The sequence below is a fragment of the Epinephelus fuscoguttatus genome, linkage group LG22 (genome assembly GCF_011397635.1).
Source record: "Epinephelus fuscoguttatus linkage group LG22, E.fuscoguttatus.final_Chr_v1".
NCBI lineage: Eukaryota > Metazoa > Chordata > Actinopteri > Perciformes > Serranidae > Epinephelus > Epinephelus fuscoguttatus.
This window is the reverse complement of record NC_064773.1, coordinates 13,411,407-13,431,024: the sequence shown is the minus strand read 5'-3', so window position 1 is coordinate 13,431,024 and position 19,618 is coordinate 13,411,407. Positions and strand designations below refer to the sequence as shown.

The 19,618-nt window shown below is 40.9% G+C and overlaps 1 protein-coding gene across 1 annotated transcript in view; it reads left to right on the top strand.

Annotated features, from left to right (window-relative positions):
- The window catches only part of snd1 (staphylococcal nuclease and tudor domain containing 1), a 271,331-nt gene that overhangs the window by 227,970 nt on the left and 23,743 nt on the right, over nt 1–19,618 (top strand). Inside the window, exons 19-21 of the mRNA XM_049567171.1 lie at nt 4,939–5,062; nt 10,176–10,245; nt 13,988–14,101. Coding sequence (XP_049423128.1) covers nt 4,939–5,062; nt 10,176–10,245; nt 13,988–14,101 — 308 coding nt within the window. The remainder of the gene's footprint in view (nt 1–4,938; nt 5,063–10,175; nt 10,246–13,987; nt 14,102–19,618) is intronic.

Below are 19,618 nucleotides of genomic sequence, written 5' to 3'. Positions count from 1 at the left end.
GCTGAGGATGTGTCTGTTTGGTGTGTGTGTATTTATGCTCCTATTCCCTTCACTGCATTCATCAGCAGTTGGTGTAGCAGTGGGTGGCCAATGAGGTGTCTGGACACCCCCCTCCCTTCCTGCCCTGACCCCCTCTGCAGTCAAACCGAGCTCCCAGCTTTCCCTTCACACTCTGAATCCCTCCGCACCCCTCGCTGGTGTTTTCTTTCCTTTAAGTTTGACATGCTAATGAAGGTTCCTCTGTCTGCCGTTGGTTGGCAGCTGCTTGTCTGTCTCAGCTCAGATAAACAGCATCATTATTTATATTTTCTTGTTCTCCAATGGCAGAAATAATATTAGGTGTTAATGACAACTCAGCACCGCAGTAAAGGAGTAAAGAATGGTGTGTATTTGGGGGTGTAGTGCTGCACTGCCTGCCTCCAAGCTGTTTGTTTGATAGTACAGTAATATGCATAGTAAGCAGAACTTACTAATTTTACACACACACACACACACACACATGCATACTGACTGCATTTTTCGTGCTCACAAGAAACCAGGTTAGTGGGAGAAATTGTGTTAAGACAGGAAATCTGAGAATATGTTTACCTGAGCTGCAATAACCTGGTTACTGTAAAACCCAAGTTTACATGCAGATGGTCAGTAATCAGATTCCTCCTCTTGTTTTTGTCCAAGGCTGGCATATTCAAAATGAATTACTTGAAGCTGCAGCTTGGACAGTTTTGTTCTTTTTTTTCCCTTCTTCTCAGCGCGTTAGGACTGATGGCACAGTGTGAGGACAGAGTCTGCAGTGTGAGAGCACACAGTGTTTCCCTACTATTTGCACATACTCGAATTTTACAAATAGTCTGCTGTTCAGCTTTGGAAACCGGCTTTTTTAGATTTACTCTTCTTGGTGTCAATTTAGTTTAGTTGGACTGAGATTTTTTGGGTCTTTTTTTGTGTAGCTGATATTTAACAAAGAAAAGTGCAGGGGAAGCAAGTCGGATATTAATTTTTTACTCTACCTCTCAAATTTCCTTCAGTTTATTCACATTTGGATAACTACATTTTATTTGCTGTTGCAAATGATCCATTTCTTTCATTCCTGGGCTAAATATCCTTCACATTCCTCAGGGAAAACCTCTTTTTTGTTTTTCCTTTCCAAATATTTCTCATTATGCATTCATTCATTGCTACCAAGACTGGTAGGTTCATACCAGTTTGTAGTTATTGCCTTTTTGCAGGTGGCTTTGAATTCAGTTGTTTTGAGTACAAGGACACACTGCTAAGACTAAAGATCTTTTCATCTCTTCTGAGTACAACAGTGGATGCTTTTTTCCCCAGTCTCAAGTCTTTGCCATGCAAAACATCCATCCATCCATTACCGCCTATTTTATTGAGGTGTGCTTGGTCAGATCCCAGGTGACATTGGGCGAAGGCCTTTTTTTTAAATTTTTTTTTTTAAACACATGCTATAAAACTGCTATGAAGTCCCTTCTTATAATATAAATATAAATATATATATATATATATATATATATATATATATATATGTGTGTGTGTGTGTGTGTGTGTGTGTATATATATATATATATATATATATATATATATATGTGAGAGCACACAGTGTTTCCCTACTATTTGCACATACTCGAATTTTACAAATAGTCTGCTGTTCAGCTTTGGAAACCGGCTTTTTTAGATTTACTCTTCTTGGTGTCAATTTAGTTTAGTATATATATATATATATATATATATATATATATATATATATATATATATATATATATGTGTGTGTGTGTGTGTGTATATGTATATATATATATATATATATATATATATATATATATACATATATATATAAATAATATAATAATAATATTCGGTAACCGAATATATTCGGCCGAATATTGCAAAAAAACACACATTCGGTTTTCGGTGGAATAAGTTAAAAGCAAGGTCGAATAATAGCGGCGTGTTTTGATAACGCAATCAAACAGCGTGCCGTGACGGGCGGAATAAAGTGTTGGCAGTGTGGCGATCCGCCCGTCACGGCACTCGCATTTGCAACTAAAAATAGCTTTGAGCGAGCAAAGTAGGCTTAAATCATTCAGCACGCTGTGCGAGCAGTCTACAGATTTCAACCAGCAGCAGAAACGAAACGTGAATCCCACTGATTGTGGGTTGAACGGGGGTCACAGACACAGACAGTAACGTTAATGTATTCCTGTCAAATACGGCGGCCATCGGCTTACCCGGCGACGGAGAAGTCGGCTCCAATAATATCCTCTTCTTGGTGTCATGACTGCCCAGAAGTACCTGAACAGCCGAGCCAGCCGAACACAGGTATGTGACGTGTCAGAGGAGAAACGAGCCGTTCACGCCTCACAAACCTCGCCGCACTTTAGGGACTGTTCTTTACTTATGAAGGGACTTGTCAGGGGAGGAGGGGGGCTGGTTGATTTTTATTTCATTTATTTATTTTATTTTGATCCCCCCTATGTTAATCACTGATTGATGCTGTTTTTGAAGTATGAATAAGTCAATAAGTAATTTATTCCATTGAAATATCATTGATGTATTATAGAAAAGTGATTTATCTTTTTATAAATGACAAAAGGCACATCTGCCTCATTTTTGCTGTGGTATCGTGATACTACTGAAAACCGTGATATTTTCATTGGTATTGCACAGTGGGTCCCAATTTTGGTACCGTGACAACACTAATCTGGAGGGGGTCCATCTGCAAAAACTAATGAAAAACTAAACAATGATATTGGGTATTCGGTACTCGGTATTCGGCCAAGCGTTTAATAATATTCGGCTTCGGCTACAAATTTTCATTTCGGTGCATCCCTAATAAAAACATCACACTTGTCCCGTCCAAGGTCCAGCCAGCTGTCTCTTTTACACAGATTCAATTCAGTGCTTTTACTACCTCTGCTGCCAGCTTAAAGACGAGACAACTTTGTCCCACCGCTGTATCTTCTATAAAGAACAGCGAGGCGGAATAACATCGCAACATTTTCGCTATGAACAGGCAGTATAAAAGGGGCTCTAGACACATAGAGGTGGAGATAAACAACCATTCTTGCTCACATTCACACCTTGAGATAATTTTGAGTCACCATTCAACCTAACCTGTCTGTCTTCTCACTGTGGGAGGAAGTGAGAAGACACGTGAAGAACATGCAAACTCCACACAAAGGGGGCTAAGCTGGAACCCTCTCCCTGTGATGCGACTGTGCCATCCCGTCCAGTACATGCAAAACATAATTTGCAGCATGTAAAATCCCTGTAAGAAACCATGTTGTACACAAGGCCAGGAAACTGAGTTTCCCTAGAAGAAATCTAGCTGTGTTAACTGGGCTTCTCTCAATCCCTCAGCCTGATTAAGGAAACCTGGATTCTTGTGTGCTCTAGGTTTAAGAAATTGGTTACTGCAGAAAGCTGACAGTAGACACAGTGACTGTCAGTGTATCTCAGTTTTAATGTTAGAGTTGCAGGACTGTGGACAGTGTATCTGATAAGATTTTATTTCTGCCTCTACATACCCTCCCATGGTATGAATATGTGTGGTAAAAAAAAATGCTCCATTACTGACAACCCTGGCTTCCCACAAAACCTCCTCCGGGTGGCAGATCAGTGAAAATGGCCTCTAAAAATACCACATCAAATTTCATGTGGGCCACTTTTCTGAACTAGCTGCTGTAATTGCTTCCGAACACTTCATACACCCCCCCCCCCACACACACGCACACAGCCACTTGTAAACACTAATAGAGATGCGTGCATAAACATACTGTGCCATACACAAACAAATATACATATTACACAAACACCAGGAAGTGGCTCTCTTGGAGATGCACATACTTAGTGGCGCCACAATCAGCTCCACAATTGCAACTGATGGGTGCAAATCAGGCTGCCACTTACCGCAGTCATTCAACCCATGGAGCACTATCTGATTTCTCCAAATCCCACCATATCGACAGCCGCATTCCCGCCTTGAATCTACCGTAATAGATCTGCCGGGCATGATATAATGGCTTGATAGGCCATAAAGGCCCATTGGAAGAGCGGGCTGAATTACTCAAAGCTGTATGCCTCCAGCAGGGTCAAACCAGCGTTAGCAGCGTGGTGCTAATGGGCTAACAGCTAGTTTATTTCTGGCCTCAGTCTCTGAAGGGCATTGGGGTTAACTTCGGTTTTGAGTTGATAGGTTGTGGCATAACATTAGAGCTTAAGTATTGAAGAGAAACCATTCTTTAAAAGCTTTATCTTTCATCTTTATCCCAAGATTAAGTTGCCTGAGGTTTGAATGAGGAGTTTTGGGCTCTACCAAGATGGATTTGTATTCATTGTTCATATGAATCAAGGTTTGAGGTATCTCCTTTAACTGGAACCTAGTGTTTTTAATAATAAACCCCAGTGTAGCTGCAGTAAAGCAATTAATCTCACTTTCTCAAAACAAAAGGCAGCAAAATAATTACCAGAAACACTTTCATTCGGCTACAAACAGCATGAACACTCCTAAAAATTCCTCAGACTGTGCGAAAGAACACACAGTCATACTTTGCAAAATTGCATCAGACTTTATTTAATTTATACTGACGCATTTATTTAGAAGCTCTGCAGGGGTAGGATGCAAGTGTGTTCATTTACGGCTGTTGCCTTAGGAGCTGCTCTCTTTCAATCATACCCAGTCAAGCCAACATCCCAAACCAAAGCAACATGCTCACACCTCTGTGGCTGAGGGAATCAAATTGAATTTGAGACCCATTTTACACAATCACAGCTTAAAATGTTCAACCTCTGTGGGGAGTGGGAACTCATATTTTAAATGTAACAGTAAACACATCAATGTCAAAGTGTGATGTAATGAAATGCAAGCCAAAGAAATGAACTGTAAATTGAAGTTTGTCTCCATCCCACTCGTGTCTGTGTCTTTGTCAGGAGGCCAGTTGGAGAGTCTGATGGAGACCATGAGAGCAGAGATCGCTGCCCAGCCGCCAGTCGAAGGATCCTACGCTGCACGCCGAGGGGACCACTGCATAGCCAAGTTTGCTGATGGCGAATGGTGAGCTACTTGTGATCATATCTAAAAGCCTTATAACAATCTTAAAAGTATAGTTTGCATTCTTTTAAGTAGGGTTGTGTGAGGTATTTATCCATAGATGACGGTCACTGCGCTGTCCTTTTGGAGAAGCAGGCTGTAGTTTTGCTACGGAAGCTAAGCAATGTTCTGCTGTGGATGAGGGCAGCAGCAAAATGAATTTAGGCACCTAAAAAAATAAGTTTAAGTGCAACTATGTTGATAGCATTTTCACTGCTTTACCTTGCCATTAGACAGCACTGTCCGACAGGAACTGAAGCTGTTAACATGGCTGTCTCTTCAAACTCACCAGTCTCCATTGACAAAAACAGTACTTTTACCCTATTGCAACCGAGCTGCACCAATCACATCGGTGTATCTGATATAGGCGGGCCAGAGGCGAGCTAAATAGATGACAGCGCTGCGACGATGAAGTCCGGAATCAGTCAGTGAACATTGCAAGATGGCTACGGATGAACACCAGTTGTTTGAAACGGCTTTGGCCGCTACAATGAACGAGTTAGACTTGGCTTTTTCTCTAAAAGAGGAACAGAAGACGGCGCTCGAATCTTTCCTTTGCAAGAAGGACGGTTTGCTGTTTTGATGACCGGATACAGCAAGAGTCTAATCTACCAGTTAGCTCTGCTGGTAGCACTCTGAATACGTCACCCCGTGTATTGTTCTGATTGGTCGTAGTGTTATCCAATTGCGTGCAGTGATATTTTCAAATGCATGCTTGGTGCCGCCTCTCGAGTTGGGCCATTTTCATTACTCATAGCCAGACCCTAAATCTTTCTAGATTGGGTCAGGATTTCCAGGCTAACAGAAAACCACAAACAAACACAATTATCAAGTGAGCAGTAGACCAGCAGCTCATGTGTTCAGCGAGGTAAAATTACTGTTTTTGTCAGTGGAATCTGGCTTTGAAGAGTATAGATAAGCTTCAGTTTCAATTCAGTTACCTGTCGGCACAGACTGTCTGACAGCAAGGTAAAGGGGGGCAAATATTCTAAATGTAACATACACTTAGATGGATGATTATTCTTTTAGGTGGGACTTTCTTTTAGGCAGCTAAAAATACGTTTGGTTGCTGACCCCTCTACAGCAGCACATGGTTTAGCTTCCGTGGTGCTTCTCTAAACAGGAAGTGACCCAACTGCCATCTACTGTAGGTAATACACTGACTATGGATAAGTACCTCATACAGCCACACTTCAAAAAATCTAAACTATCCCTTTAACCCATTGGCAACATGCTCAGGCTCTAAACTGAATCCTGACCTCTGTGCCTAACTCCTATCAGCCACCTGCTCTTGTGACAACTTGTAGAAATCACTCTGCAAGCAGGTGATTCAGGAGCTACAATAATGAAGACATTTAACAATTTTCTGAGCCACATTTCCACAAGATATACATGTTTGAGTGTTGCTTTTCCTTCTTAAGAATACCTGACGATACAGTTTTACCTTGTCTCTATTTAAGCCTGTGATGCGTTAACTGCAGACACCCACAGGGTGTAATTAGCTCACTGCCTCCGCTTTGGCCTTTCAGAATCAGCAGTCGCTTGACAGTAACACACACACACACACACACACACACACACACACACACACACACACACACACACCTTTTCATCTAGCCTCCATACCGGATGTTGGAAGTTTACAGATGGTCATGGGGACAGATAAAAGTCACAGTGATAGAGGGAGGGAGGGAGGGAGAGAGTGTCTGTGTCAAGAAGGTGACGGGGGAAAAAAGATCACAAAACTGATTAAAAAACCAAATGTTCCCCAGACACAGGTGCTCCTCTTTCTTTCCTCCATTCTTCCCTCCATCTTCCTCTTCAGGGTTTTTAAGGGGGGGTAAAAAAACGAAAGTTATTTCTTCGTCCTCGTCACCAGTGCAAGTCGATGAGTATTTCAAACAGGCCATCTGTTGGAGACCGTCACTTTCTTCCTCCTATTTTACTATAATTGTCTTCTTGTTACTTTCAACAACTAAACATTAGTCCCGCTCCAAGTGGCAAACGTCTGAGATTTTTGTCTTTATTTTATTTATTTATTTTTTTTACCAGGCATATATTATTCAGCACGCTAATTATGTTCATGTTCACATTGTTCTGTGTCCATATCTTTGTATTCTGTGATGCATGTGGAATGTCGGCTTGTTTCATTAGGGGGCTAATTAGAAACTCGTCGCCTTTCAAGTCCTCTTAGAACACCACAGAGTCAGAGTAAATAGAAAGGGAAAAACCTCTGTTCATCAGTCACGCACACTTTGTCTCTCACTCTTTCTCTTTTGCTCTCCGCACTCACTGCTGTTCTTTATGTCTTCCTGTTAATCACTTATTTAGTTTTAACTTTGTTCTCTTGTCTGTCTTTGCCCGTGTGGCCGTAATTATTTGGCTTTCTCCCGCCGTCCTTGGTTCTCAGCCAGTTTTTTCTTTTCTCCGCTCTCGTCAGAGTTGAGAGTCAGACAAGTGATGGTCAGATGAAGAGACACTTCCTGAGTTTGAGGAAAAGACTTGCTCATCTGTGGCGTCTGTGTGAATTAATGAAAAGGATTTGGCTTTTTCTCAAGATAGTTTTTTTCCCCCCTTTAATTGGTCACTGATGTGTACGTCCTCTTAATATCAAGTTTATTTCCAGTTAATTCAGCCTGCCAAATGTGCTGGAAAAATCAAACCTCATAAAGTAATCTGTCTGGGAGGATATTCTTATCACCTGATTGAATACTGTCACCATATTTGGGTGCCAATTCTACAAATATTGCATTTCAATATTAGAATTTATTGCAATTTCTGTTCTCTATTTAAACACTGAACCATGGGAAAAAGTTAAATCATACACTTCCAGAGACTGTATTGTCCAAAAACAATAAACATCACGTCTTTCTTTTATTTCAGCAGCATGCAGCAGTATGCAGCATTAAAAAAAATGTGGTAAATAATCAAATAATTTATGGTCACCTTTAAAAAAACTTTTCTTCCAGTTAAGCACTTTGTGACCTTGCTCTGAAAGATACTATTTAAAATAAACTTAAATTTTACTTACTTACTAAAATATATGTTGCATGTACAAAAATGCTCAAAAAATACTATTTGAAGTAAAGTTAAACTGCTATAATTATTTTATCTTTTTAATAAGCGCTAGGAGAGTAGTTGCTATGGGGATGGCACGCAAAAGCTTTGGAAACTGACTTGATAGCAGCTGTACCATCTTTAAACTCTAGTGCCGAGGTTCACAGCGAGCTGAGTCTAATTTATGTCACGGCAGTAACAGAAAGTTTGCTGATCCAGCGGGGAGTTTGCGCTTGGCAGTCTAAATTTGACTTGCTTGTGGAGCAGCTTAAGGTCCATGTCTTTGGACTGTCCGCCATTGTCTGCTTGCTCGCTTTGGCTTTATGTCTCCAAACCAGTGACATCCATGGCTGGAAACATTTTGTTTTCAGGTCCCCCATCCATCCCTCTCGTGACTTGTTCTTCTCATTCTTGTGAATGCGATACCTCAAGAACACCTCAAGGGAATTTCTTCAGATTTAGCACAAATGTCCACTTGTACTCATTAATGAATTGAATTTGATTTTGGTAGCTAAAGGTCAAGGTCACTGTGACCTTGCATCCGTCTCATTCTCATGAACCTGATACCTCAAGAAGCCTACATGGATTTTTTTTTTTAAATTTGGCCCATATGTCAACTTGGATGAAGAATGAACTAATTAGAAGTTGGTGAATGAAGGTCAAGGTCACTGTGACCACACAGGAACATTTTTTTGGCCGTAACTCCAGAATTCATACAGTAATTATGACAAAATTTCACACAAATGTCTAATAGGTAAAAATGATTAAGTGATGGCATTTTACATCCAAAGGTCAACTTCCCTGTGACATCATCTCTGTCCATTACTCAACAGTGTAACTCAGTAACAGAAGGGAAGACATTCAGTTGGATACTGAATTAAAGACACTAATCCTAGGTGCCCACCTTGAAACTGTGGTTTGTGCAGATCAGGGGTGTCAAACATACAGCCCGTGGGCCAGAACTGGCCTGCCAAAGGGTCCAATCCAGCCCTCTGGATGACTTATCACACCTAATGTTGATGCACTTGTGAAGGCTGAGAGGTTTCAGGAGCAATTTAAACAGTGAGCAGACACTTCATGTAAAATTCTGCCTCAGAGGGTTTTCCACCCTGACCAGAATACAGCTCTCTAATGTGTTTCACAATGTACTTCTTAACACTAAAAACATGGACAGTTTTGAAGGGGTTGTTTTTTATAGGTTATGAAGCAGTGTTTTTATTGGTCCGGCCCACTTGAGATCAAACTGGGCTGTATGTGGCCCCTAACTAAAATGAGTTTGACACCCCTGGTAAAGATCTTCTGTGCTGCCATGAAGATGTGCGTGAAGCATCCACATTGAAGAAGGTCGCATTGTTGCAGCAACATCCATATTTGAAATATTGTCTGCTGTCATGGCAACACATGAGTCTGGACAGATATTGATGTAAACTACAACTTGACTGAATCATGGAGGTATATAACTGCAAGGCAGTAATTCTAGTTTTTCTTGAAACAGATACACCATCACATTAGTTGTAAATTACCACAGTAAAAGCAACAACTTCCCTCCACCTCCACATTTGAATGATATTGATTCAGGCATTTAAAAAAATCAATTAAAAAATCATAAAAAGAAAAATCAGGATACTTACGTGAATCATTTTTTCCCACCGTGACACAGTAAAGGTTGTGGCTTTTGTCATTAGCACTAATGCACTAAAGTTATTTGCTACAAGGCAAAAATAGGTCCAAATTTCTGTCGTTTATTGCGAAGAGGCCTCTGTGCAATTTTCACAGCTGTAGCATGTCCTGATAGATCCCCTCTGTCCCCTCCCTGTCTCACCCGGCCCACTCATCCTCTCCTGCTCCTCTCCCGCGATCACAACAGACACATCCTCCAACACCTTTTCCCCAGGGAAATAAGCAGGGAATCATTTACTCATCTCCTTTTCCTCTTGTGCCCTCTGTCTTCATCTCGTCTCTCCTCTCTCTCCTACTCTCTGTCTGTCTCACTCTCTCAATTATTCTGTCGCTGCTGCAGGTACAGAGCCAGAGTGGAGAAAGTTGAGTCACCAGCAAAGGTTCATGTCTTCTACATCGACTATGGCAATGTGAGTAACTGTGACCCTGAATTTGACTGTGTGATAAAAGTGTTGTCATCATTAAAACATAGTTCTATTATGCGGGGCTGCGAACGCTGAGAAAGTTTTGTCAGGGCCAAACCCACAGCCAGAGGGAGTCTAGTATCTGAGGAGGGATTTCTTTTCTATTTCTTGCATCTATTCAGACAGCAGTTGTTTGCTTATCTGCGCATTCAAAGCAGCCCGGCAGCCTTTATGTATCCTTTCAGCTGCAGTTTTTAGCACAAATATGATGCAGGCTGGTTTGTTTTCCCTTTATTGTTTTTGACTGAAGCAAAGAGTGCAACTGAGTGTATCGTTTTTATTCCTTTTCATGACAATGACAAAAGCAGAACTCCCCCTCTCTCTGGATCTCTTTTTTTTAAACTACTGCGATGACGAAGGCACTCTATCCATCTGAGTGCGTTACTGTGTGTGTGTGTGTGTGTGTGTGTGTGTGTGTGTGTGTGTGTGTGTTTTCTACCCACGTGTGTACACATGCTTGCATCACCAAGTGGCTCATGCAGCCAACCCCCAGCCTGCGGGAGATTTCCCATGATGCAGTGGAGCGGCACAGTGTGTGACTGACCTCAGAGTGGGGGACAGCTCGAGGTTTGGCTGGCAGACGCGATGCGTCCTGGCATGTTGCTGAAAGTGTGATTCTCCGAGGCCGACCTGGCGCACAAAAAAAAACTGAGCTGATATCTATCTACCTCATTCTGTGTAGTTTTGCGTCATTGAAGGTTGAGTCATTCTGGCCTTGACTTCATGCCTCTGTGTCATGAGCTGTTAGTGGGTAATATTGCCACCTGTCTCAGGTATAGGTCAGTCCCTGAATTATTATGTGATCATTAACAAACACAGCAGAGCACTTTTGTCTTTCATTTTTAAGGCCCACATTTACGATGCTGTCAAAATCTAATATGGCGTTGATAAATCTTAACGTCCTAATCCACAATAAACGTTCAAGGCATTCTCTGTCTAGACTCTACAGTCCAATGAACACATTAACCTAAGATATGGGGGTCATTAAATTAACTCCCCACTTCTAACGGCTGTATTTGTCTGACTTTCCCCTGGCGTGTTCTCCCTTTAGGTAGTCAGCGGTGATCAATGATTGGTCATTGCTCACAGTGGTTAATACCTGTCAGGATGTGTCAACTTAATTGCTTCTTTATGCTTCATATCAGTCAAATGTAGTACTTGCTTTTCAAATATAGCAATGTGCATTTTTTTAAAGTTTGGGAAGCGAGCCAAACTGGAGTGCTAACCTTGCCTTCAGCTCTGAAGATGAAAATACTTTTAGGACTGTGAGCATCAATATAGACAGTCAAAGTTCCTCCCCTTGCGGAGGACAACTATAAGACCTTATTTCAGAAAAAAAATTATGCCTTGAATTATACATATGGTGTTTGTCAATTTAAAAGGTCAAGAAAGTCAGTTTGTCGTAAAACTGCTGAAATATAAGACTGTAAGAGTACGCATATAGAAAGACTACACACTCTCTCTCTCGCTAAAGCATCGATTCATCTGTGTTTCGTATCAGGATTCACTCACACAAACTTGTTTGTTCTTTTGCTTCTCAGGAAGGTAATTATAGTTAACTAAAACTAAACTAAAAACAAAAATGAGGTGTGAAAAAACATTTTAGTTCACTGAAATAAAACAAAAAACTAGACTTAAGGGAAAAACAAAAACTAACTGAATTCTAGTTTCCTGACAGAACGTATATAAATAAAAGGATATTACAGAATGTCTTTAGTTTTAATTTGTCAAGACAACGAGGCATTAGTGCATATGTTTATTGAGACTGGGATGTCTCCATGACTGTGACTTAGTTGTCTAGACTATTGCCTGTTACTCATTCTGAACTTCCTGAGTCTTGCACCTGACAAATACCCCCATTATTATTATTAAAAAGAAAAAAACAAACACCTAACACTAACTACTAAAATCTATATTAAAACTAGTCATTAAAAAGAAAACTAACCTGAATTGAAATCTAACTTTTGAAACTAACTTTCAGTCAGGAACACTTTAGTGAAAGAAAACTTTATGTCCATTTGCAGTATTATATTTGGCGGTATGATTCTGTTCTGGGGCCTCTCTGCCTTTTCCTTGGCCTATGCAGAAAGCCCTACCACATGCCCATGTGAAAAGCCTAGGGCAGAGAGAGTACACCTCTCTGCCCTTCCACGTGCAAACAAGGAAAGCTCAAGGCAGAGAGAGCAAACCTCCCTGCCCTTCAATGTGCCTACATGGAAAGCCTAAGGCAGGGAGAGCAGCAGCAAAGACCCCCCAGGAACAGAACAGAGTAGCATCAATGACAAACAGAAATGACCTTGATAAGTCAGACACAGCATAAAAAGGAGGAGCTGGGGTGGAGGCGGGTTGAATAGCAGCTTACAGAGGAAGCAGCGTCAGTAGGCAGGCCAGAGCAGTTTAAATAGGGCGCCCTGAATGAGATTCACCAATTGGTTGCATAGAAAGGAATCATGTGATCTATCAGCTGACTCCCTTCCATCAATCAGCTGCTCCATCAGTTGATTGGGCTGTTTGAGATCAGCTGATGTAGCTGGGATGTGAGCTGAGCTTGACATCGTGTCCTACCTGAACTAATGCTATGGTCAGTGAAGGGGTTTCTCCTCTTTATAGAGATGGGAACCCATGTTGACTACTGTGTTGTACTGTAGCTCCACAAGTCTTAAAAACAAAGAGCAGATGTGTTTTTATCAGGCTGTAAATACAGGTAAACACATGCAATGCTCATGAAATCATAAAATGTGATGCCTGTAATCACTGTGCAATTAGACCTTGAGTTAATGTCCCTCTAAAGCACTTTTCAGAAAATGTGACTTTGTTCGCTTGTTTTCCCAAAAATGGATATCAAGCGTTATTGTATTCAAATGCGCGCTGGCAAGCAGTGTTTCCTTTTTCACTGATTTTAGTGTGTTTTCTGATCTGACAAGTCTGCCTACCAACTTGACGTCTATTGTCGTCTTTACTCGTAGCTTGTAGCTGAGCTAGAGAGCAGATGGAGCTTAGTGAAAGGGGCCTCAGTACTGCTGTAGAAACAGCTGTGAAATGATTGGTAAGGTGACATATACAAGCATGCAGCCCTTAAGCTACAAAATGGCATCTGTCCATCTTTCACAGTTGTAGACTATCATCGTTAAAGTGACATGCAGATTTCAGAATTGATTCAGAATCATGGGGAAAAAAAATAGAAATACATTAGAGCAGAGCGGATTTACAGTCTGAGTACGTGCTGGGTTTGTTTGAGGCTGTCACTTATGGAGGTATTTGATTTGAGAGATGCACTCTGTAATGTAGATAAAGTGAAGTTTCAGTTTTATGTTTTATGAATCTGTATCATAACTGAACAAGCCAGATATTTCTCTCTAAATGTCCTTTGGCTTCCTTTTGTGTAGCCGTAGGAGATGGATGTCTCTGTCACGCCTGTTCAGACATACTCATCTTTACAAATTCGTGCTGAAGTGTTGTCGAGCTCCACTTCTCAAATCCTAAAGCTCATAAACCAAATCATTTCCCAAGAGTAAATATTCTTCAACCTTTACCCAGACATTGCAGCTCCAATGTTTTGACTTGATAATTCAGAAAAACAAACGCCACTGTGTGTATTTATGATTGCATCGATGATCACCATCAAAACTGTCATGAAAACTGTTTCTTTACTGAGCCTGACTCCTGTCCTCCGTTCATCCTCCCTCAGAGAGAAGTTGTGTCGTCCACCCGTCTGGCTGCCATGCCCCCTGCCTTCGGCACCAGGACCCTGCCAGCACAGGCCACCGAGTATGCCTTCGCCTTCATCCAGGTCCCACAGGACGTAAGTGCTCGTCTGTGCACGCGTGCCGAGCAGAGATATGTGTTGCAGCCCTGAAAGCTTCAGAAATAACTTTGAGATATCAACTTCCTCAGTCTCATTTCCTGCCAGCTTTTGAAAGTTGACTTTTCTGGCAAGACATAAAATCTGTTTGAGCTCCACTTATCGCACGAGGTGATAAGTCCATAACTGACAGGCGGGGTCGAGTTTTCATTCCGAGCAAGTGTTGGTGAAAATTAAGCTCATACATAATGCATGTGGAACAAGGAGACAGAGCAGTGACATACGCCAGGCCATTGATTACCTTGGTTGCAAAAAAACACGGAATAATTGACATAGTAGCAGAGAAAATTAATGTTTTATGAAGAGTTTGATAGTGTATACAATAGTCCCGCTCATCCTATACTGTAGATACACAAACCATCCAGGTGCTTAATGCCGGTGTGTTTGTGCATATAAATGTCCATCTGATAGCCCAACAGCAGTTACTGTTTTTTTTGTGCAGCCCTAATCTTCTTGTTTACATCCAAGTGTGTTTACTCAACCTCCAGTGTGTGTGTGTGTGTGTGTGTGTGTGTGTGTGTGCGTGCGCGCGCGCTTCTCTCTGCATGTAAGCAACAGTGTTTTGTGTGTGTCAGGGGGTCAACTCATTGGCATCCTCCTGAGCAGGCAGCATCCTGAATAGTTTGAGCAGATACAAACATGATTTTGGTATATGCGTGATTGGCACAGCACTAAGCTCTGTCTTTAATTGTGTGTGTGTGTGTGTGTGTGTGTGTGTGTGTGTGTGTGCATCCAAGTGTGTTAAGGGTATTTGTTCCACTTAGCCTAGATAAGGTGCAGAGCATTTGTAATGTCATATGTTCCTAGAATTAATGACTGCCTCTCACACATGGTCACATGGACACATTTGTTTGCTGCTATTAAGTGTTATTTATCTACACAGTTGCCAGTTTATTAGATACATCTAGGTAAAGTTAATGCCATCTAATACAACAATACAGCAATACATGCTAGGTTATAATGTTCAGTTTTTGGAGACGTGTCGATTGAGTTGGCAACATTTTTACTGAGCTGTGTGTGTTGAAGAACAATCAAGGACATAACATCTCTTCACCCCAAAATCCAAAACACATTTTTCCTCTTACCTGTAGTGCTGTTTATCAGTTTAGATTGTTTTGGTGTGAGTTGTCGAGTGTTGCAGGTATCAGCTGTAGAGATGCCTGCCATCTCTTGAATATAATGGAACTAGATGGCACTCGGTTTGTGGTGCTCAAAACAGCAAACAAAAAACAAAATAAAAACATTTGAAATACTCTTGTGCATCTGCTCATAGACAACATGCTTGTGTTTATGACAGCAGGATATTGAAACAGTAATAGCGTCCTCCTTGGCTGAGCTGTAACATAAGCTAGAGAGTAGATGCACTCTTCCTTCTGCGTGATGATACGGTTGGTGGGTGGAAAAAGAAAATAGTTCCCTACATGAAACTACTCACAACAAGGTCTCTGGATTATCTTGAGTAATTGGGTCATGGTTTCTGGAAAGATACATTGCTGTTGAGGTTTTTAAGTGTATTCTTTGGGGCTTTGAGCACCACAAGCTGAGTGCCATCTAGATCCATTATATTGGAGAGATGTCAGACATCTCTACAGATGATATCTCCAACACTCTGCAACTCAGACCAAAACAATCTAGAGAGATAAATAGCACTACAGGTAAGAGGAAAATTATGTATTATTGCATTTTTAAAATCTAACTTTACATTTTACACGGGCTGCCCCGACTAAGAATTTTCCTACTCAGTCAGTAGTCGTCATTTAGGGCCATTGGTCAACTAGTCACCTGCATGTTTACGATAAAATTTAATTATTTGATTATATATTTTGGGTGGGGCAACACAATGGTTTGAGTTGAAGGTGTGAGAAAGAATAGTATCAGTAACATTGTTAACACTGTGCTACATTACAGAGAAATACAAAACCGTACTAATGAACCTTCATTAATATAGGCCTATATTTTATCTACAAGTGCACGTCACACACTGAGCGAGCCGCCTGTTAATGACGCTGTGGGCTAATGGGCATGTAGCTACTTCCATGTTTCAGATGATACGTCATGTTTGTAGTCGACCAATGAAGATGAGTTTACATATCAGCTTGGGTTCGTCCTTCACCTTCTCAAAATGATCCCACACTTTGGATTTCCTGCCCGACATGTTATTAACTAGCCTGTGGAATAACCGCAGGTACCAGCCCTGGAAATTAACCTGACTCCTGTCTGACTGCTGAGTGTGGCCACTTCCTGTGTCTGTCCTTTCAAATTAAATTCCCACATGGTCCAGTCATATTGGTTTTGATTTATTTTGACAAGGGGCAACTCCTAATAGAATTTCATGGTTGTTTTCTTTCTACGACTAAGCGACCAATGAAATCTTGCCAACTATTGACCCTCTTGGTCGACTAACGTTAGGTCAACTATTAGAGGGCAGCCCTACATTTTAATACTCTTACTTTGAAGAATTCCACTGAAATACTTGACTATTTTTTCAACAAATCATGGACCCACTGGCCTCTTGTTGGACATGTGTATCAAAGCTTTACACAGTCACACACTGAAAGCTCTGTGTGTGTGTGTGTGTGAGAGAGAGAGCTGGTAGTGCCTGCGTGCATGCTGTCACCTGTCTCATGACTCAGTGTCTCCTGAAGGATGAAGTGGCCCATCTGTTGGTCCAGCCCAGGGGACAAAGGCATCACCTACACTTTACAGCCCCCAGACACACGCACGCAAGCACAAACACGCACGCACACACACAAAGCTTTACCACATGTTGGAGGCTGACACGCACCTTACACCTCTCCCTCTCACTCTTCCTCTGTCACTCTGCATCAGTCTAACCTTTTTTTCCCTCTTCTTTCTATTTTCTCTGGGTTTTCCTTTCATGTGCTTGCCGTCTGCTTTATCTTTTTACTGTGTTGCTCACACTGACAGCACATTGCCCCACTTCTGCTGCACCTTTGCTGCTGCACATAGGAAAGGTCTCACAGCCCTGCCACCTGATGCCCTGCACAACATGTCTGGCTTCACAAGTTAAATAGCTTTAGTCTTAAAATCTTTATTTTCTCAACACCAAAATCCTTCCAGTGGGACGAGATCATGCTGCTGCTTTCCAGTGCAGTTTCATACAATGCTCCATTGTTCCAATACCCTCAAAAAATGTAGGGTGCACTGTCACTGTTTTGCTGTTTTGTAAGAAAAATAACAGCCTTTTACCTGAAATGTGTTTGTAACTTGAAAAAGTAAGAGGCACAATGCACACGTTATCTCCATGACATCTGACTGCGGAGGTTACCTCTATCAGAGCAACAACTGCTCCCACATTTTTACACTGTTTATGCCAATTTTACTACGGATGTTGAGAACTTTCAGATACCTGCACTCAGGACACACTGCCACCCCTTTATTATGCCCAGCCGTCAGCTAATTGAAAAAAGTAGTTAATGCCAAGAGTGCACTCTGTAAAAAAGATGAACAAAATAAATTCTGCAAAGTGCCAAACACAAAAAGTCAGACCACACAGTAGCCACTCTCTAATGTGAGTGGATTGTATTCAACTGAAATTAAAATGTGACTTGAGTTTATGCATCTTTTCAAACCAATTCTATTATTAATTTGGGCAACTTAGAATGTACCACCATCTACCTTTTCTCATTAACAGTCCTGCATTAAAATCCACTTTCACTTAAGAGGCTACTTGTTGATTTTTTGGCTAAAATTGCAAAGTAAAGGTTACTGAAGAAGGCTGAAATAACCTTTTGACACTACACAGCTACGCCTCCATTTTTATAGTAATAAAAACTAAATATAATTTTTATTCTTTTTCATTTGAAATTTAAATGTATTACCTCTGCAAAGGTGGTTATATTTTCATTTTAATTTGTTTTCTCTTTGGCAACAGGAACTCTTTCCTAAAGAAAGTAGCTAGCATTTGCTTCAGAAGTTGCTGTGAGTCACCAAAGGACACCATGGGTTCATTTGCATATTGGTGACACCATTGTGTATTCATCTTTGATAATTGAAGCATTTTACAACTTAACTGAATTAGATTCAGGGAAAAAAAAAACCAAAAACTTACAAAACATTAAAATGTTGGAGCCGATCAGAGTCACGTGGCAGATGCACAAATTATTTTTCATTAGGCTTGACAGGGCATTCGGAACAAATGCCATACATCTTAAAATCCAGTAGATGGTAGTTAAGTCCAGCAGTGACAGAACCAGGGCTGTACGAATATTCTGCTATCTGTTCCGTTTTTTCCCTAGAGAGTTTGAAAGTTTGTACGGGATTAAGGAAGACGTTCAGTGTAATAGTGACATTCATGTAATATAGTAAACAAGCTAACTACACTAATGACCGGTAGAAATGTGCAACAAGATATTTTGCCAATATTGAATCTCAAACAAAAGACGAGACTGTGTCGTATTATGTTGCTGTGAGCTGTGACTTTACCAATTCTATGCAGAAGGCAGAGGATGAAGTTATCCCAGAGTCTGATTGAGTAGCTGCCTCTGTGTCTGCAGCTGCCTGTACTAAGAAACAGCATGAAAAGAAGAAGCACTCACTCTCCAGCTAAATCTGTGGCCTGAAACTTCCCTAAGAGTATACTGCGCACTGACTGACAAAAAAAAAACAAAAACAAAACATGTCTTTTCGACCTGAAGGAATACCGTGCCACTAACTATACCCTCACTCACATCCAAATGTGATTTGGCTTCCATAAACTCCACCAGAGACACAAAGGAAAAAAGTTCCACCTTTACGCTTCACCGGAAGAAGCAGTATTATCCATAGCAATTTAGAAGTTAATAATAAATGCACAGCTGGGATGAGGCACAACCATATTTTGACATAATTCTAATTGTTTTGGAAATACATCCAGACATAGTGGTTGTACTTGCAGAGTTGTGTATAATAGAAGACTGGACTATTGGTTTTTGCAGAGGTCTGTGCTCTACAAGTACCTCTCAAGTTTAAATATTATTTACCACATTTTATGTATTTTTTCTCGAGCATGACAGACTATCCTAAAGTCCCAAAGTTTGCAAATAACCCTGGGTCAGATACGTTACTATTTTATCAGTTCCTGTAACGGCTGTTTTGTGTTAAGAGAATGTTTACACTGATGTATCTGTTGACTCTTCCTATGGAATAGATTTTTCTTTCATAGGAAACTACTGTTATATTTCACCAAACAAAAAAAGGTTTGAAAATAGTGATTTGTAGCAGCACTGACACTGAGCTGTTGTATTGGCTCCGATGGAAAAACTCAAAGCCCAACTGCATATAAAAATTCTATCGATATACAGCAGGTAGTATTCAGATTTTGAAGGCTGTTTTTAACACACTGAAGAGCTTTAATCAGGTCTGTTCTGCACATATGGTGGACAAGTGAGGGTCACAAGAAGGATCTCGTTAATATTGTATTACCCCCACACGAGCGTCAAAGAATTCTTGTTCTGT